General features: G+C 50.4%; 1 protein-coding gene across 1 annotated transcript in view; it reads right to left on the bottom strand.

Moving 5' to 3' along the window:
• Positions 1-20,965, bottom strand: part of kalrnb (kalirin RhoGEF kinase b) — a 29,388-nt gene that overhangs the window by 5,850 nt on the left and 2,573 nt on the right. Inside the window, 36 exon segments of the mRNA XM_062447493.1 lie at positions 21-334; positions 2,929-3,181; positions 4,732-4,834; positions 4,936-5,090; positions 5,172-5,273; positions 5,496-5,686; positions 5,853-5,964; positions 7,007-7,099; positions 7,238-7,327; positions 7,479-7,548; positions 7,654-7,763; positions 7,889-7,955; positions 8,049-8,173; positions 8,503-8,685; positions 8,854-8,976; positions 9,146-9,261; positions 9,343-9,505; positions 9,757-9,906; positions 10,303-10,521; positions 10,721-10,840; positions 10,954-11,120; positions 12,951-13,281; positions 13,501-13,648; positions 14,182-14,357; positions 14,558-14,749; positions 15,224-15,346; positions 15,430-15,660; positions 15,785-15,916; positions 16,088-16,279; positions 16,394-16,516; positions 17,108-17,314; positions 17,317-17,449; positions 17,548-17,771; positions 17,868-18,060; positions 18,653-18,767; positions 19,035-19,109. Coding sequence (XP_062303477.1) covers positions 21-334; positions 2,929-3,181; positions 4,732-4,834; positions 4,936-5,090; positions 5,172-5,273; positions 5,496-5,686; positions 5,853-5,964; positions 7,007-7,099; positions 7,238-7,327; positions 7,479-7,548; positions 7,654-7,763; positions 7,889-7,955; positions 8,049-8,173; positions 8,503-8,685; positions 8,854-8,976; positions 9,146-9,261; positions 9,343-9,505; positions 9,757-9,906; positions 10,303-10,521; positions 10,721-10,840; positions 10,954-11,120; positions 12,951-13,281; positions 13,501-13,648; positions 14,182-14,357; positions 14,558-14,749; positions 15,224-15,346; positions 15,430-15,660; positions 15,785-15,916; positions 16,088-16,279; positions 16,394-16,516; positions 17,108-17,314; positions 17,317-17,449; positions 17,548-17,771; positions 17,868-18,060; positions 18,653-18,767; positions 19,035-19,109 — 5,621 coding nt within the window.

Raw genomic sequence — 20,965 nt, 5'->3', positions numbered from 1 at the left:
TGTCTGTGTGTGCATCGTACCACGTGTGTGTTGGCCGTCAGTGGCGTGGCCAGCTCCGGACGGTTCTCCCTCCTCCGTGTGCGGAGTGGAGGTTTCTTCCCCTGGCTGTCGGCTTTGCCCTGGCTCAGCCTCCTCACCGGACTGGTCAGCCAGCGCTTCAGCGTGTTACCGGTACCGGAGCCGCTCCGTTTGGGTCCCGGGGAGCCCACGTTGACCCCTGGAGGGCCCACTCCTCCCATGGGGGAGGTCACCACCATGCTGCTGGAGCCCAGGGAGGATTGGAGGGTTGCGGCCGAGTCCAATCTGCTGTCACCTGACACCACCGAATTGGTTTCTAGTGAGATAAATTGGAGGGAGAAAAGTGAGAGAAAGAAAGAGAAGAGGCGGAGAGAAAAAGGAGAGAATGGACATAGTATAGGATATAAATGGATAGAAATAAAGACAAGATGGTTCAGAAAAGCGAGAAAGAAATTGAAAAGCTGGGGTTCAAATGTTTCTAAACAGTGGACTTTGTCAGGAAGATAGAGAGAATACCAGAACAAATAGAGTAGGAGAGAGTGAGGAAGGAGGGATGCAGAGATAACTTTTGCCTTCCCTCCCCTCAGGTAAACTTCCTCTCAAAGGAAACTCTTTGTTGACTGACCACACAAACAATACTCTGAAGAAAACAAACAGACACACAATCACACGCCTGAACAAACGCACATGCAAACACACCTTTAGTGCAGGAATCATGGATGCGTGTGTCATATGTGTTGCAAGTGATTGTAAATGTTGTTCTTCTGATGTGATATCTGGATCTGGAGCCATTAATTCAATGGCTAATTAACTACCCCATATCAAACACATACACCCACTCATACACACACACACACACACACACACTCATACACACACACACACACACTCATATATGTCAAGGAATGTCAAATATGGCCACTGTCTGTGTGTTATGCTGTGAGAGTGAGAGCAGGAGTGTGTTGTCTTTTGTGAATGGGATGTGAGGACAGATAAGCTTTCAAACCCAGAGGTGAACATTCTGCAGGCAAAGCAAAATGGCAGCTTAGTGAGTACCCCCCCACCTCCCTCACACACACACACACACTCAATCTCTCTTACGCAGCCTGACTCACGCTATCTGTTTCTGCATCTAACACAATTACTCTTTGTCTATCTCTCTGATACGTCACTCAATCAAACACAATTGACCATGAATTAAATCAATAGACTATAAAGCACTCAGGAATTTACAATAAGGTTATCGACACACACACACATTGAAAGTAAACTGGTCTTGTACATTCACACATACATTCCCATACACACACCTCCTACACATACACACACACCCGCATCACCCACCTGCTTCATCATCACTCTGTCCCAGCATCCAACCCAAAACTCTGGAGCATAAGAAACACCCTCTCCCACTGCGCATGCCTCCCTACTATACCCCACCAGAGAAAGACAGACAGAGAGAAAGAGAGGCAGAGAAAGACGGAGAAAGACAGAAAAAGGTGCTCCTCTAAACTCCTGACTGAAACCAAACTGTGAGCAGAGCTTAAAACTCTGCCTGGGCGGGTATAGGGGTGGGTTTAGGGGAGGGGCGAAACCGAGGGGGGAGGACTGAAAGTGAAACGAGCTGAACAAGTTGCAAAGAGGACATGTCACTACAACAACATGGAGTCTTAGTTGAGGCACAGTAGGATTTCAAACTGTGATGTCCTACATTGAAGTGTAAGGCGGGCGCACACACAACCATACACCCCCCATACCCCGTCCACTCCCCACACACACACCACACACACAAGGTTCCTGTGTTGGGTTGGACTGTAGGTTTTAGACCTTGGGTCAATGTTTAACCCACTAAACTCCCATTGAGACTTTACCTTTGCCCCCAGGCCTACATGTGTGTGTCTGTGTGTGTGTGTGTGTTCTTGGCAAGGTCAGGAATTATTTAGCCTGCTCTGCCAAAACAAACTTGAGATTAACACTGGCACGAAACTTAACTTTGGACAACCTTTCTACCAACACAGACACACACACACACACAGACCCACACATGCAGACACACTAAAAGGTCCATAGTGAATTTCATGCACTGAAACTTCATTTATAATACAAAGAAACAGAACACAATCAAAAATTCAGGACTGTTTGTCTGTCCCCAGCGTTTCAGTCTAAGTATCAACTGTGTGTGTGTGTGTGTGTGTGTTTAAGTGAGGGAACGAATGTGCAAGGCTGGCACTTTTAGGATGATTTGGTTTAGTTTTATGTGATACATCTTTTTCTGTTTGCTGTTAAATACATTTTCATGTAAGTGATGTATTTCTCTTCCACACACAAACACACACACACACACAAAACAAAAACACAAACACAATGAAATAATGAAAGTTCTGGAGAGGGATGTTTAAATTCCCCTAAATTAAACAGGAAATGAAACACTGCAGACATAGGAAGTGATTGGAAGACAATAAGACTGCTTCCTGTTTCAGACGCCACAGGGGTCAGAATTGAACCAAGGAAGGTTTCTATTACAACTGCAGACCATTGAGTCTACTATGTAGTCTTGTTGGTCATTTTTATGATTAGCTCTGTTGAAGATGGTTGCAACTTGGATCTGACCATGGTGTAACCCCAGTGGAAGGTATTTTGCCAAATACTGTGTGAGTGATATAGCATATTCAAACCATACTATATTATATCCTGGTTTGTGACAAGTGCTACTGTCTGATAGAAAGGACAGGGATGGTGCACCTGATAGACCAGCCTTTATCAGGTGGTGTGGTGAGTAGCAATCAAGCCCTTTTGTTGTTTGGTCAGAGGAATTTTCACACTTTGAACGTAATCCTCTTACTGTGTGTTTGTTGTGTGTGTGTGTGTGTGTGTGTGTGTGTGTGTGTGTGTGTGTGTATGCGTGCGGACCTTTGGCGGTGTTAGCGGTGGGAACCAGGCCGTCCATGTCTGCGCTGTGGGAGTGCGACAGGCAGAGGGCGCTCATGGGCAGCAGGCCCTCCTGAGAGGGGGTGTGGTCAGTGGTCCGGACCAGACACCAGCCGGGCCGCTCGGCGGAACGTTCCACCAGCTCAACCGTCTGCCCGCAGCGCACGCTTAGCTCCCCGGGACCGCCCGCCACGAAGTCCAGCAGAACCACGGTCAGCTCACAGCCACCAGACAGCTAGTGAATGAGGTGTGTGTGTGGGGGGGGGGGGGGGGGGGGGAGGAAGCAGAACGAGAGAAAGAGAGAGAGTTCATGGACATCGTGTCAAACCTTTTGGCTTCATTTCCCTAGAAATTGAGAGAAGTCAAAATAAAAAGTCTATCAAAACATTCTGACAGAAATCAGTCTTACACTGCAGAGGACCCCCGGGGTCGCCAGGTTTATCTAGATAGAGCTTCCTACCCAAAGACAAAATGTAAAACATATGGAGGTTGATTGCAAAGGGTTGCCAGGTTTGTCTAAGGGCCCTGTGTGTGATATAGGGGAGAGTAATTGTTAACCCACAGCATCTGACTGGAGCATGAGCCCACCCTGCCTGTGAGAGGAGATAGGGAATACAGGGATAACCAAGGAGGGAGGGAGAGAGAGGGGTGAAACTGGCACAACACAGGAAAGGAAAGGAGAGAGAGAGACAAGGAAGGAGACACGAGTGGGGGAGGGGTGTGGGTGGAGGAGACCAGGAAGGGGAATAGAGGGACAAACAAGGGTGGGAACTAAGGATGGAAGGAACAAGAAAAGGAAAGTAATCTATGACCCGCCACTTTTTAGTGTACCCCTGAGAGAAACATGCTGATTGGGTAAATATCACATATGTAAATCACTGCTGTCTCTCCAAGAACTATCTGCAATCCATCACACACACACACACACACACACATATACACAAACACAAACATTAATTCTAGGGGGACTGTTGGGGTGTTCCCCAACCAAAGCCTCTACATCTGTTGCAGGAAACCCTCCATATGGAAACAGAATTCCCACGGGACAGAGAGAGAGAGATGATGATGATGATGATGTTACATATAATACGTAACATAGAGCTTACACCCAATAACAGTTTTAGACAGAATTTGTAGTTTTCTTATTGCAACACACTATTGCCTGGATACACTTAGAAAGACATTTAGCAACATCGTGGCATGTCTGACTTTACAGACCAACACAATACAGTGAAAATGGTAACATATTTAACAGCTAAATTAAATAAATGCAATTATGTCCATTTTAGACACATGCCCACTCCAAACACAATTCAATATGTACACACAAACCATAATCCATGAACAATACACTCCACAAATCCACACATCTATCATATATTCACACATTGACAATAACAAATATACTACACAGATATACCGAAACAGACATTGAAGACAACATACCAAGAGCTGAACAGGCAAGTAGGGTAATATCTTTCCCGAAAGTTGCAGAGTGTTTTTAAACTGTGAGGGGAACACCCTCTTGAAATTGTTTTAACAAGCACACACATTCCCGCACACACACACACAGAAAAACACACACAGCTGCAGCAGTGATGAGGTCATGGGCTACGTTCTGAGACACACCCCTCTGGCCTGCTGCTCAGGGAGGGGTGCTGCAGTTGATATACTGACACACACACACACACACACTTCAACTGAGATTACTCACATTGGATGAATACGTCTCTATACAGTATATCAGCCAACAGAGGTGGCTGATGGGAAGTGTAGTTCCGGTACCTTGTCACTATCCGCAGTGTTCTGGGAGGTGCGGGAAGCGATGGAGACCGTGTCTGGCTGGCTGCTGGCATCACCCAGGCTGTCCGCGTCCTCGCTAGCGTCCCTGGATGATGACACGTACACAGCACGTTGCGATGAGTGACACGTACACAGAAACGACCACGAAGAATAGAGTTGGGAGTAACGTACGGGGCCAACTCTGACCTCCTGTTGATGCTGCGCTGGCGTGCTAGTGTGGGGGCGGGGGTCTTGGGGAGGGGGATGGGCTCCCTCAGAGCCCCCCTCAGGTGGCCCCGCCTCTCCTGTATCACCTGTCGCACGTTCCTCACCCACTCCTGCTTGAGCTCCAGAGAGGCAGCCTGGAGGAGAGAGGCAGAGGGTGTCGTGGTGAGAGGGCACATACTGTATGTATGTGTGTGAGTGTAGGCACGTGACTGTACCTTGAGGACGGTCTTGTTGTCTGAGGTGGGTGTCCGGCCAACCCACAGGGCAAATTTACAGGGGTCGCCCTCGATGTGCTCTGTCACCCCCAACTCAGAGGTCTGGAACAGGACACACAAGCACACATCACACATAGCTGAATCGAGTTTTTGTCAGGTGTCATATATGTAAAATGTATAGACCAGTCACACCCTGAAGCTGCTCTTACACAGATGTTGCATGCAGTGCTGAGGTGATATTGTATTACAGGTCATGTATAGTGTGAAGGCACTCCAGTAACATACACCTTAGCTGGAGTATTAAAAGGTAAAGTCCAGTCCTACCCTTAGCCTGCTCTTGTACAGGTACTTGGTGCGTCCTGTGGAGTCCTTCATCTCCTTGCTGAAGACCAGCGACAGCTCAAACAGGAACAGGTGGCGTTCCCGCCCCTTCCGGATCAGAGACTTGGGATCCCACACCTGGAAGCTATCCTGGAGCAGCAGTTCTCCCTGCACCTCCAAGCCCTCCTCCAGACCTGGGGTTTCACCAAGCACAGGAAGTGATGTCAGAGAACAGGATGGGATGCTACCACCCGGGGTGTGATGTCACCACACAGGAAGTGACATCCGTAGGACACAGTGAAGACAAAATACGGGTTGGTAAGGAAACTGAAATATATACAGTGTAAATGGATAGTTTACCCTCCAGCATGCTGACATGCATGGCGTCGTTGGCACGCTTGGGAACACTCAGCATGACATCCAGACCTTCCTTGATCTCACCTTTACCTTCCTCACAACACGCTAGCAACTCCTGAACGCACGATACGCGGTGCACACACACACACACACACGCACACACACACAAATACAAGTGAATACACAAAACGCCAATACTGTACCGGTAAGTTAGGGCAGAAAACACTTTGATATAGCCTTGGGCAGAGGCGTTGTTAGACATAACACTCTACTGAGGCACAGGCCCCTATTTCATATCCCTTTTTTTCTTTCAAGCTTGCTGCGCACAATGCACTACTAGGCTATAGAAACTCCCCTTGCTTAACCCACTATAAAACAGGTCAGGGACGCAAGTTTGATTTCAGCTTTGGAAGGGACATCAATAGTTAGCGCGCACATTTTTTTCCCATTCATTTGAGCGCAAATACAGTTTTTTTGAGCTTCATGTTATATTGTTTTTACGTTTTAGTCAAAATAAGATGATCGGTAGACCTATCATTTAGAATCTATCGTTAGTTTTGTAATGTTTTCTTAGCCTACCTCAATTCTGACTTGTGTTCCGAGTCCGACACCTGGGGGGTATTCCAGAAAACAAGTTATGTGACATACCCGGGTAAGTTAACTCCCCAGCTGACACCCAGCGTTGTAGCAACATTGCCAGTAGGTTGCTGTAACATTGTGAATCAGCTGGTGGGTTAACTTGCCCGGTTATGTTGCATAACCTGCTTTCTGGAATAAACCCCTGGACTTCTGTGTCCGTGCTGCAGTGGCTATTTGGCAAGCTCAGAAGAGCGGGCTGACATGGAATTCTGCATGCATATAGGTGCGTGTTTTCGGTTAAACACTTTTACAAGCGTTGATTGGGATACTGCGTAATTTTTTTCTGGGATTATCAATCTAAATGAATGCACTGACTAGTAAAGTAAATTGTTAAAACTCAAACTTTAGATTTTACTGGGGCACAGCAGATTTCTACTGGGGCACGTGCCCCAGTAAAAAGGGTCTAACGACGCCCCTGACCTTGGGGTTTCAGTTATGCTTCTGAACTGAAATAAAAGCTAACCAACAGAAACATGTTCAGTATCTCCAGCAGCATCATGGCTGGAGTGAGTCCATACCTTGAGCAGTAGCTGATACTTGGTGATGCGCTGAACAGGCTTGATGAGGGCTGAGGAGATGGAGTTAGCCAGACCATGTCTCCTCTGGACCTCCTACACACGCACACACACACACACACACACACACACACACACACAGACACACACAGGATGCACAAAGTAACAGTGAGAGAGATTGAAAGACAGAAAAGGGAAGGGGAAATAAGGAAGGGAGGAGATAAGGGTTCTCACCTCAAAGAAACCAGCTCCATGTTGTTGTATGAGCAGGCTGGAGTCAGGCTTGTTTCTGCAGTACGTCACGTACATATGGAACTTATCAGCCTACCAAAATGACACGTTAGATGTTACACTTTTGTATTGTACTTTTCTTTGTTGGGGTTAATAAATATAATTTGTTAATGTCACATACGCACACACTCTCACACACACACCCACATACACACATAGCTATTAAGGATGTAATGAGTGTTACCCAGGTGACAAAACAGTGTCCCACATCTTCGGGAAGCTGCTCATAGTTTTCCAGTTCCTTAAGAAATATACTGCAACAAACAAACAGTCATTAAATCACACATACACCATTAAATAAGACCGTGTACATCTACCCCAATTCTGTCACGTTAAGTCCACAATGAGTACACCCATACCTGTTATGAAACTCGTAGATGTCCTGGATGTTTCCAAACACAATGTCGTCCTTGTTGGCGATCCCTGCAGGGATGTCCTCCGACCCACTCGTCATCTTCCAGAGGTAGGTCTGGACAGGGTCAGGGGTAAAATCAGGTCAACACCCTCCACACATACATCAACTACAACCGTTGAGGTGACGTTCGTTCAATGCTGTTGCTGTGTTCATTCGGCTTGGTCAGGCTTCTCTCTCACCTCAATACACTCCTGCAGGTCCCTCACATACACTCTCTCAGTCTGAAGGAGCTCGGCCATGATGTACCTGCAAATGAAAGCACACACTGTGACACACTATCCCGTCTGCTAACACCACCATACTTCTATCTCTGGGTCTTTTTCTCTCCCTGTCCCTCACTCTTTCTTCCTCGCGGTCCTCCTCTTCTCGTCGCTGAGCTCGTGGTTGGGGTCGTTGAGGTTCACTTCCGGGTCTGAGTCAGACAGGCTGTTTGGGATCAGCTCCAGCTCCAGGTCCTTATTGTCCTACGGGGGCCACCGTAGACACATTCACAATTCAACTTCGCTGACCAGGCAGGAGAATGAATTTAGCTACCCTTTGCATTTAGGGTTACATTTACATTTAGTCATTTAGCAGACGCTCTTATCCAGAGCGACTTACAGTTAGTACAGGGACATTCCCCCTGAGGCAAGTAGGGTGAAGTGCCTTGCCCAAGGACACAACATCATTTAGCATAGCGGGAATCGAACCAGCAACCTTCTGATTACTAGCCCAATTCCCTAACCGCTCAGCCACCTGACTTTGCAGGGAGAAACATTCCCCTTCTCAAACACACACGCACACACACACACACCTGTGAGCAGCCCCCCAAAGCGGTCTCCAGGGCGTTGCGGTGCTGCCCCATGCGCAGGGAGAACTCGCGGTAGCGCTTGTCAACGGCCGCGACACACCTCCGCAGCTCTGTCCTGTGGGAGTGGCCTTTACCCAGCATGCTCTCTGCTAGCTGGATCAACAGGTGCACCTTCTCCTGAGTGTTCTGCGGAGGGGATGGGGGGTTTTAAATACGGGGAGCGGAACGTGAATTGGAATCAGAAGTCGACGGCACAGACGTCGTTAGATACGTTGAACGATTGGCACCTTGTGTTCGCGTGTGTCTGTGCACGCCTTAGTGGCAATGTGGTTATGTGCGCGTGAGAGATTTGACCTTGGCAGAGACACAGAACTCTCTATGTTGTGCCAGCAGCTCCTGGGTCTCTGCGCCGGTTGCCCCTGGCGACGTGTGAGTCGAAAGGTAGTGCTCTCCTGTCTGCTGCAGCCAATCAAGAGCCTGGATGAAGGGACAAGAGAGATATGAAGAGATGTGAAGAGAGAGAGAGAGGAGGATGGAGCAGGGGATGTACGGAACAGTTTCTCCCTATTATGACTTTGATATCATTAGAAGAACGATCCGATACGTTCCATTCGCAGTTAATTTCCCGTGGGCGTGTCCGACTGACCTGCTGGGCGTGGCTCTGGAACAGCAGGTACTGCTGGCATTGGTCCAGGCGGCGTTTCCTTAAGGTCCAGAAATGAAGCACCCTATTCTCCCTCTGCAGGAGCTCACTGAGGATACCTACAACACACATACACACACATTAATTCAGTATGACTCATGAATTCCTGAACAAGCCATAGCAGAAGGAATTGAGTTTACCTTTGACCTGCTGCTCCGGCACACGGGAGTGCCCTGTAACTTCGGCAATGCCCGTCACCCCAGAGGCGGTGACGCTGTGGCCAGAGATGGTTGCCATGGTGACGCTGTTGCGGTGGATGTACTTGAGGAAGACCTCGGCGTTGCGTCTCGCCAAAGTGCAGGCCTGGCAACGCAAGGTTCAAATAGAATCACTTCCCCTCTCCTCCTTGCTCTCTCTTTCACTCTCTCTGTCACCGAATTTTACCCTCAACATCTCTCCCGCTCTCCACCCGCATCTCGTTCTCACCACTTCCCTATTTCTCTCTCACCTTCCCTTTGTCCCTTCTTAGCCACAGCCTTGCCCTCATTCTTTTCTGTCTGTTCCACACCCTCCCTCGCTCCACCCATCCTTCTCTCCTCCCTGCTCCTGCATACCTTGAGGAAGGCCTCCTTCTGCTCCATGTGTTTGTTGATGAGAGGGATGAGGTGCTCCGGCTGTCCCCGGGTGCCCTGCCTCTCGCCCCCGCCACACCAGTCCTCATCCCTCCGGTACTCCTGCTCCAGGCTCTCCAACACACCACACACCTACGCACACACACACACATCTGAGTACACATTCCAGTCACATGAAGCACCGATCAGCATGAAGTTGGTTATTAGTGTTGGCTCCTGCTGGTAACAGCGGGGCGCCACTGTAAAGACCAGGATTGAGACAGCAGAGAAGTGCTTGCTCTGCCAGTAACACAACCTCTAGGTCACAGGGCTGCTGGGAGGTGTAGTCTTTAAAAACAGATTTCCTAAGAGTTGTAGTCTTCAGGGACTGATGTGCTGGGAGGTGTAGTCTGTTGAAACAGACTTCCTATGAGCTGTAGTCGTTCGAGAGCTGACATGCTGGGAGTTGTAGTCTTTAGAGACTGACCTGCTGCGAGTTGTAGTCTTTAGAGACTGACCTGTTGGGAGTTGTAGTCTTTAGAGACTGACCTGCTGCGAGGTGCGGTAGAAGGCGGCGGAGGCCATGACCAGTTTGAGGCGGTCCTCCATGCGCAGCATGAGGGTCTGCCAGTGCAGCGCCACCGTCTGGGCGCACGCCCTCACCGCCTCCGAGTCGTAGTGCCCCGCCCTCACCAGGAGCTCCGCCCTCTGCTGCAGAGCCAGCGCCACCTGGTGGGTCCTCTGGAGAGAGTCGGCATGAAGCAGAGACTGGAGGGAGGGGGAGGGGGAAGACGACAGGACGAGGAGGAGAGTCATAGGTACAGTAAGAGAAAAGGAAAAGAGAGGTGGGAGGGAGAAGGAAAAGGAGGAAATTAAGAGGACAAAAGTACTTTTTTCTTTCAAATAGCTGCTCTGGAGGTGATACAGAGAGAGGGGGGTGAGAGTGCGGTGCAGTGGGTGTCATTACCTCTATGGCCTGCTGGAGGCGCTCGTGTTCTCTATGCAGCTGCTCTGCTTCAGATAAGGAGCTGGAGTTGATCATGCAGGAGGACAGCATCACTTCTCCCTCACCAATCCAGCCCAACACCTGACCACACACACACACACATACATTAAACATGAAACAGTGCAGAATACACACAATACTGTCACTATATATAAATGTGTGTGTGTGTGTGTGTTTGTGTGTGTGTTGCCTACCTGTTTGACTTGTGTCTGGAGGTGGCGTAGCTGCAGGCTCTGCTCCAGGTGTGTGTGTGTGTGGTCAGCTATCTGGTGAAGCTCTTTCTGCTTATCCTGAAGGAGCTGCTGGAGCTCCTCTACCTGGGAGGCCAGCTCAGTCTCTCCCTCGGCCGTGAGCTCAATACCTGACACACACACACAGACACACACACACACACATACACACCCACACAGACACACACACACACACACACACACACACATACATACATACATACATAAGATGTAGCCCCCTTTCAGCTGTATTGACATTGTAATTGCAGAACAGATGAGGGTGCGCCCACAGCAGCCAGACCCATGCTAGTCCACAGCAGCCAGACCCATGCTAGCCCACAGCAGCCAGACCCATGCTAGCCCACAGCAGCCAGACCCATGCTAGCCCACAGCAGCCAGACCCATGTTAGTCCACAGCAGCCAGACCCATGCTAGTCCACAGCAGCCAGACCCATGCTAGTCCACAGCAGCCAGACCCATGCTAGTCCACAGCAGCCAGACCCATGCTAGTCCACAGCAGCCAGACCCATGCTAGTTCACAGCAGCCAGACCCATGCTAGTCCACAGCAGCCAGACCCATGCTAGTTCACAGCAGCCAGACCCATGCTAGTCCACAGCAGCCAGACCCATGCTAGTTCACAGCAGCCAGACCCATGCTAGTCCACAGCAGCCAGACCCATGCTAGTCCACAGCAGCCAGACCCATGCTAGTTCACAGCAGCCAGACCCATGCTAGTTCACAGCAGCCAGACCCATGCTAGTCCACAGCAGCCAGACCCATGCTAGTTCACAGCAGCCAGACCCATGCTAGTCCACAGCAGCCAGACCCATGCTAGTTCACAGCAGCCAGACCCATGCTAGTCCACAGCAGCCATCTCTCCATCTCTCCCTGAACCAACGACTGCTTCTTCACATCACATTACACTGTAAATGTAGCTTTTATGTTTCCCAGTAAATGTACTGTACTATTCCTGTCATGTATTCTAACCCTTCTAGTTTGTGCATACTTCAAAAGCCCTCATAGCAGAGATGGGTTGTATAGGATACAAACTAGCAAGCTATCTATACAAGCTATCTATACTGGGCAATGACAGCATATGAATACTTGATAAGCCTTCTATTACAATATGGAGAACTGCATACAGGATTTTTGTGATCAGTGTGTGTGGGTGTGTGTGTGTGGGTGTGTGTGTGTGTGTGTGCTTGTGTGTGTGGAATGTGTGTGTGTATGTGTGTGTATGTCAGTGGTTATCACGGGATGGTTTGTGGCTAAATTTGCCAGTCTGGCTGTGAGGACTCGTCTCCATGGTAAATTCAATATGTAGGTTTCCATAGGGACCAGCTGTGCGCTTGAGAGAGCAGTTTCCATAGTAACCCCAATCCCCTTCCGTCCCCTTCCCCCTCCCCCCATCTAGTGTTCAACCCCTTCTCTCTCTCCCTCCCTCCCTCCTTCTCCCTCTCCTATCTATCATATTCACAGGGATACAGTAGTAAGTACCAAGTCAGTACACTGCAACCCTCGCTCTCTCTCTCTCTCTCTCTCTTTCTCTATATCGCTCTCTCTTTTTCTCTCTCTCTCCTGTTCTCTTTACCTCTATGCTCCAGTTCTTCACATGTATGAAAGGATGTGCCCACATCCATTTATCTCTGTCTATCTTTCACTGTCTCCTTTCGTCCTCTCTCCTGCCTTCCCTGGACTCCTCCCCTCCCAGCCTTTCTCATCTCCACTCCGGTCGCCTCCATCCCTCCTTTCCTCTTCCCTCTTTCCTTTCCCTTCCTATTCTCTTTCCCTTCCTCCTTTCCCCCTCTCCTTTTCTTTGCTCCTCAACCCCTCCCAGCACACCTCCCCTCCCTTCACTCTCCTCTTTTCCTTTTCCTCTTCCTCTTCCCCTCCCCATCCCTCCTCCTATCTTCTCCTCTCTCCCACACTTCTCTCTTCTAACTTCCCTGCTCCTGTCTCACCTGAGGCCTGGACTTCAGTGATGTATTGCTGAAGGTCGTGTCCCTGTTGGATGACCTCATAGGTCATGTTGTTCATGGCCAGCCGTCGCTCCATGTGTCTGTGGATACGCTGCTGTGCTAGCGTTAGCCCTTCTGGGTTAGCCTCCACTAGCCGCGACTGTGCCAATGCTAGCTTCTCCTGGTTAGCTTCCACTAGCCGTGGTTGCGCTAACCCTTGCTTCTCCTGGTTGGCATCCCCAACGCGTGGCTGTGCTACTGTTAGCTTCTCGGCTGTGAAGTCCTGAGCTTGCTTCTGGAGGTCCTGCTTCCATGCATCCATCTCCCCTGTGACCTGTAGAGAAAGAGGTTAGACTCTGGCATGGACACACCAAGAGCACACACAGACTCACACAGGCTCACACACACACACACACACACACACACACACACACACACACACACACACACACCAAGGCATTTTCACACAAGCTATGCACAACTAAACCCACACGCGTGTACAAATATTTCCCCTGCCCCCAACACACACACACACACATGTGTGGTCGCTGACCTCCAGAGTGCACTGCTGTAGTATGCGTAGCTGTAAGTAAACATCCAGTCTGATCTTCCTCTGGTGAAACAGCTCCTCCAGCTGAGCCTGGGACTCCTCCAACTGCTGCAACACTGTCTCCACATGGGCTACCGAGCTGCCTTGGGGCCTACACACACACACACACACACACACGCACACACGCACACACGCACACATGCACACGCACGCACACACACACACACACATTGCACACAGACACACATGCAGAAATCCACACATACACATGTATGCCCCCCCCCCCCCTCCCCCCCCCCACACACACACACACACACATGGATGCACACAACCACACAGACATGCCAATGTACGGCCACAAACACACACACATACACAACAAATAATAAATTAAAACACAGGCTAAAATAATCGCAGCTTTGTCCAATGAGTAGAGCCCGGAATTTGATGTGTTGCCTGTGGAAATGTGCAGTGTTGAATACTGTCGATGACATCATATAGTGTGAGGAGAAAATAGCTGATGTTATCAGATCTGATACACTTAACTGTACATGCCAGAAGGCTTTAACCCATTACATCCCTGTATGGGTGTGTGTATTCATACACAAGCTACACAAGCGTGTATGCGTTTCCATGAGTACACGCGTGTGTGTGACCACGACCATGTGTGTGTGTGTATGTAACCTGAGCTGCAGAATGAGGTCCTCGCCCTCCCTGATGACACTTAGCGATGCATCCTGGGTGTTGGCCTGCTGCTGCTGCTGCTGGGTGATCAGAACCTGCAGGGCCTCCACCGACTCTGGACACACACACACCTCACCCATCATCTGCTTCTGCAGACCCTCCATCCACGCCGAGAGCTACAAACACACACACAAACACACACACGATACAGCAGGTATGTGAGCCGTCATTTTTGTTGTTTATGATACCATTCACAAAAAGTATTCATGTGTGTCTATGTGTTCCATCCTGGCAAGTGTGGTGCCTCCTTGGTTTGTGTGTGTGTTGCCTCAGTGGTGTGTGTGTGTATTACCTCCTTGCTGAGTGTGTGTATTACCTCCTTGGTGTGTGTGTAGAAGGACACGGCCAGGTCGAGAAGCAGTTTGCGCTGCTCCACGCGCTGGATGAAGGCCTGCATGCGGAGCTCCAGGTCCCCCGCAGCAGAGTAGATCTCCCCCTCCTCGCACTCCCCCGACTGGGCCAGCTGCCCCGCAGCCTCCAGCAGCTTCTCCGCATTGGTGTAAGTGTTCTGCAGGGGATGGGCGGGAGGGAGGCGAGACAGAGAGAAGATGAGAGAGAGAGAGAGAGAGAGAGAGAGAGAGAGAGAGAGAGAGAGAGAGAGAGAGAGAGAGAGGAGAGAGAGAGAGAGAGAGAGAGAGAGAGAGAGAGAGAGAGAGAGAGAGAGAGAGAGAGAGAGAGTAGTAGAGAGACATGTAGAGAAAAGAAGTGGGAGTGAGAGGAAAAAGGTGAGAGGGTCATTCCGGAAAATACCCCCCAGCCCCACCACGTTTCCACGCACACATATACATCCAAGATGAGAGGAGTGAGAGACAGGACGGAGGAAGAGTGAGTGTGGGGAGAGAGAGAGAGAACAAAGAGAGGGAGAGAGAGAAAACAAAGAGAGAGAGAGACTGAGGAGAAGGTAGAGAGAGAGAGAAAGTGCCCGGTGTGTGTGTGTATTCACCGGGGAGTGAACATGCGTGAACGTGAGCTTGTGTGTTACCTGGGCCACCTGCTGGAAGTCGTCATGGCGTTTCTGCAGCGCACGTGCTCGGTGGAGAGACTTGCCGACGCCTGTGTGCTTCGTCAGGAACACCTCACCATGCTGCTCCACCCAGTCCACCACCTAGACAGAGAGAGGAGGTGAGAGAGAGGCCGGGGAGAGGGAGGGAGGAAGGAAGGGAGGCAGGGAGGGAGGGAAATACATACCTGCCGGACGTCTTGTTGAAAAACGCACAGCTGCAGACGTTGGTGTAGGCGAAGCTTGCGCCGCTGCCACGCCCCCTCTACATACTGGTGACCTTGCATGACCTCCTGCAGAACTCCCATGATGCCGTGAGCAGCTTCGGAGAAGTCCACAGGTGCCGTTGGTAACGAAGACTCCTCCAATTCTGCCGGGCGTTGTAAAACGTCGAGAAGAACTTTCCCACTCTCACTGACCTGGGGCACAACACACACACACATTCACATTGTGACTAAACACCAACTTTACATGCAGAGAGAAAGAATGAATATGCACCCTGTATGTGTGTATGTACTGTATGTGTGTGGTGTGTGTGTGTACCTGTTTGTAGGCAGCAGAGATCTCTTCGTAGAGCTCCTGGTGCTGCTGGATGGACGTGTCCAGCTCCTGCATCTCAGCTGGGAGCGGACTGTCATGACAACCCTCACACCAGCCCTTCAGACGAGACAGGAACTACAACACACACACACACAGAACTGATTCAAAACACACACATACACACACTTGCACACAGATAAACACACACACATTTACACACACAAACACGCTCTCTCTCACACGTACATACACACACATACTCTCTTGCACACACACACACACACGTGCATACAAACACACACATACCTGCTCAGCTCCCTGGTGGAAGCCTGTGGACAAGGCGAGGGTGTTGCTGCGTTCCTCCAGCACTGTGGTCAGTCCCTTCCAGTCCTCCTGTAGCCGTGACGACACACTGGTGATCCGCTCAGCCCCGTAGTGTCCTGTCTCGCTCAGCCGCGTCGCCACGGACACTACGCTGTCCACATTCACACTCCCGTTCTGGGGGGAGAGTCAGAGAGTGGTCAGACACACACACACACGCACACGCAGTCTCGGCCTCTCAATCAGTCTCTCTCAGACATGCACACTGTCAAAGCACACACACACACGTACCATGCAGTTCATGGTAAAGTGCTGATGCTGGGCCTGGAGGTCGAGGGCATGCTGGTGGTTCAGGCCAACGTCTGTCTGGCTCTGCAGGAACAACTCCTTACTGTGGGAGATCCACTCTGACATCTGAACACACAGACGGAGAGGGAGAGAGAAAGAGAGAGAGAGAGAGAGAGAGAGAGAGAGGGGGAGGGAGGGAGGGAGGGAGGGAGAGAAGAGGGGTTATCCTCACATGACCCACAGTCATCAAAGAGATGAATCCATACACTCAGCCTGCACTATGAGAGAGGAGAGGAGAGAGGGGGAGATGAAGACCGATAGATAAATAGAGAGATTGGGAGAGGGATGGATGCCAACCCACCTGCTGCCAATGCTGCTGCTTCTCCCAGACAGCAGATGGCTTCAACTACTGAGCTCTAAACTGCAACACAGCAGGGTCACCACTATCTCCTGCCTCTCTCTCTCCCCCCCTATCTCTCCTTTCTTTCTGTCCCCCTCAATCACTCTCTGTCCCTCCCTCACTCCTCTCTTGCCCTCGGTCCCCCTTTAGCTCTCCCATCCCTGTCCTCCTCTGACACTGTCTTTGTCCCTCCATCCCTCCTCTCTCCCTGTCCCCGTATCACTCTCTTTGCCTCCCCTCTCTCTGTCCCCCTCTCTCTGTCCCAGTCTATCACTCTCTCTATCCCTACCAGTATCACCCCCCCACAGCACACACACCTTGGCTGCGTCCTGTTCGTACAGGTGCAGCTGCAGGGCCTGGTCCAGATGCTGCTTGTGTTCGGCCCAGCTCTGCTGAAGATGTGTCCTGGCACTCTGCAGCCTCTCCAGTAGGGCGGCGACCTTAGGCGCCACGCTCTGGAAGTCCGCCCCACCCGACAACCAGCTGCCGTAGCCATGGTTACTGCTTGGGGCCTCACCCAAGCGTCAGAGCTTGGGGCGTCAGAGCTGTGGGTGGGGCCAAGCCGCATGCGCTGGAGCAAGCTCCGCCCTTCACGGTCGATGGCGTCGACAGGCGCCGTGGCTACGGCAGTTCGTAGTCGGCCGTGCTCCTCAAGAAGCCTGTGGAGTGTTGGTTCACACACACACACTTTGTACACACTGACAGAAACCACTCACAACTCATACATTGACAAAGCATCTTTAAACTTCCATCTTACTTGCGGGCCTCATCCACACCCTGGGGCTCGCCTTCACGGGCCAGCCCAGCCTCCAGCTGCTCCAGCTGGGCTAGGAGCTGTCCGGCAGCCCCTGTGAACTCCTCCAGTCCCAGCCTCAGCTCAGTCCACTCCACATGATCGTACTCCAGAGACCCACCCAGGTCAGAGGTCAGCTGGGATGGGTCAACCAATCGGGAGAGCCCCTCCACCGACACAAGACTTGTCTGATGAGACAATGGAGGGAGGTTACCATGGCTGTATGACACACACAGACACACACAAACACAGTCTGACAGACACACACACAGACAAACACACACCTCAAAGCTGAGCTTGGCGCTGCCCAGGTTGGTCTTGTGTTTCTGCCAGAAGGTGTCGGGTTTGATGATGAGGGCCATGTGAATGTGGGCAGGGAACCCTTCCTGTAGCGTCCGTAGCAACGGCTTGACGCTCTCCCACTTTGAGCCGCGCATGTCAACCACCACCGTGAACCCTCGGGCCCGAACGTCATCACTTTGAGGGGGCAGGGTTGGGAGCGAGGAGGGAGTGGGGATATGAGGAGAGAGAGAGAAAGAGAGAGAGAGAGAGAGAGAGACAGAGAGAGAGAGAGAGAGAGAGAGAGAGAGAGAGAGAGAGAGAGAGAGAGAGAGAGAGAGAGAGAGAGAGAGAGAGAGAGAGAGAGAGAGAGAGAGAGAGAGAGTCAGAAGGGAGAGGGTGTAGGAGAGGGACAGGAAGGGACATAGGGAGAGAGAGAGGGGAGGGAGGGATACGTCAGCACAAGTGAGGACCGTTTCAGAGAGACTGAGGCATGTGAGGCATCATGGCGGAGAGAGAGAAAGAGCAATGTGTCATCATCAGATAGAGCCATTAAAGAGAACGAGAGAGAGAGAGAGAGAGAGAGAGAGAGAGAGAGAGAGAGAGAGAGAGAGAGGGGGGGGGGGGGGGGGGGAGGGTGCATGGCTACAGATTTAGTCAGAGAAAGAAACATGTCATAATTACAGAGTGGAGAGAAACACAGAGAGACAGAGGGCCATGTTCCCTCCAGAACATGGAGGGAGAGAGTGAAAGAAAGGATGAGATGAAGGGATTGGAAGGATGGTTCTACCTTGGTATGGTGGAAAGGTAGGTGACTAGTCTGCTCAGGTCCTCCTGCTTCACTCGATCGTGATTGGTCCGTGAGGGGAAGGTAAGAATTGGGCCGCCCCTTTTATCCCTTCCACCTAGGACAGTGACATCACACACGCGTCCTCTCAGAGTGACATCATCACATTCTGTGTAACTGCCATAGGGGCTGAATAACCTTGTCATGAACAAGGCATGGTTCCATCTCTGGCCCAGGGTCCTTCTGGAAATCTTTACCCAATACTTCTTTAAATGTTGTTTTCTTCCGCAGTAAAGCCAATAAACAATGCAAAAGCATTATGACGGGAGGGAGAGCTGGGGACAAGGAGCGGGAAACTGAGAATGGAATAGAGCAAGTGACTCACCTGATACAAAGGCCACTTTCTCCCTCAGAACAGTCAGCACATCCACCGCTTTCACCCCCTCCCCCCGCGCACCCCCTGGAGCAAGAAAAGAGGGAGGGGAATGGGAGGGGGAGGGAGAAATGGGGAGGGAAAAGTCTCTTATTAAAGGGTCGGTAAGCAGGATTAAGTACAAACATTTGAGCATTTGTCCACGTCCAGTGTATGACGCAAAAGAACAACACCGTTTTCTACCGTTCCTTGGTGGTTTTCACGACGACCCAGACTTGGAGGACATTTAGAGCTGTGCTGGGGAGATGTTTGACATGGTTCACCTTCATGTCAGCCTCCCAAAGAATTGAGGACGTTTACCACGAGGTCATCTCAACTAAAAATTGTGCAACACCCCCCCTCACACACACACTGCTCCCCCCACTGTACCCCTCCCCCCACCGCACCCCCCCAGGACACAGCAGTGGTGGGCACATAAAGGACAAATGGACGAGGGGAGGGAGAGACTGGATGGGGTTGTGGGCGCTCTGGTAGTGCCGCCACAGTTTACAGGACTTGTGTTTGTTAACCCTTGTGCTGCCTTCGGGTCACATGACCCAAAGGTTCATAACGAACCATCGTTGTGTTTACCCAATTTTACCCAATACAAAAGCAAATACAAATATTTTTCTTTTAACCTTCGCAATGTTGGGGGTCTGATGTTGGGGGTCTGAGACAGCCCAACGGTTAAAAGAAAATGCTTCACTGTGTTTTTGTATGCGGTAAAGTTGTCGCAATACGACGGTGGGTCACAATGACTGATGGGTCCGAATGACCGAAGATAACACAAGGGTTAATTATGTGTGTATGCTGTGTCTCCCGTGTCTTTTTCTTTGTTACATTCAGTTTGGTGCACGCGTGTGTGTTTGTCTGTACGAGTGTGTGTGTGTGTTGATCCAGACAAAGCACATCTGCTGTTTAGGCCTGTTAGTGTAATCTTCTGTGGCACAATCCTGAGAACAGCTGGGGCACTGGGCCATAGGACAGTGTGTATGTGTGTGTGTGAGAGTGTGTGCGTGTGTATGCACGGATGGGTGTGTGTCTCATGAGAGAAAACTATCATGAGCTGTTCTCCCCCTGTGTTACTCATGCATTTACCCCCAAAACAGCCCTTCACTTTGCCTGTTGGCAAAACACCAACCCAACCACCTCTTCCTGCAGTCCCTGATCCCCATGGACTGCCTTTGTGTTAGCAATATGGCTGAGTCAGTGTCCTAATGACACTTATCCAGTTGCTGCAAAGATCAATCAACACCAGATCAAGGGAATACAGTATCATTTCCGGATCACAATTGCACAAAAATAGAGAAAAGAATCCTAGAACAGGAAGTACAGGAAAGTACACATGGCTGACTTCCTGTAGGTCAGGATGTTCCTTTGCAGAACTCCTAGTTACCAGGAAGTGGCTGGAATAAACGAACACCAAACTAACAAACGCCCTATTACTTCGGCCAAGGGCCGACAGGGATCCACGCACATAAGCTCATACACACAGAAAAACGTATGTGTTCCATGTACCACTACCACAAGAACAAGAATTGCTTTCTCTTCCTCTCACACAGACACACACACAAACACACACCGAAGGGCTTCTGGCCTTTACATATGGACAGGTTTATCACTGTGCTTCTGTTTTTATTTCACTTCAGAGATAACAGGTGCAAACATAAAGCAAGTCTGGCCCTCACCGTACTGACAGATGTTTACCCTGTCTGCGGTTGTAAAACACACACACACACACACACACACACATAGAGAATACCACCACAGGCAGATATGCTAACTTTTCACTACCAAAAAACTGCATTTGTTACACCCACCAACCACATTAAGACAACCAAATTGAGTATACCCGCTACACCACTAGAGCTTTGGCAGATTGTCATTGGTCATTGAAAATGACA

The sequence above is a fragment of the Osmerus eperlanus genome, chromosome 21 (assembly GCF_963692335.1).
Source record: "Osmerus eperlanus chromosome 21, fOsmEpe2.1, whole genome shotgun sequence".
Taxonomy (NCBI): domain Eukaryota; kingdom Metazoa; phylum Chordata; class Actinopteri; order Osmeriformes; family Osmeridae; genus Osmerus; species Osmerus eperlanus.
The sequence above is the reverse complement of the archived record's forward strand: the minus strand, read 5'-3'. Positions and strand labels throughout refer to the sequence as shown.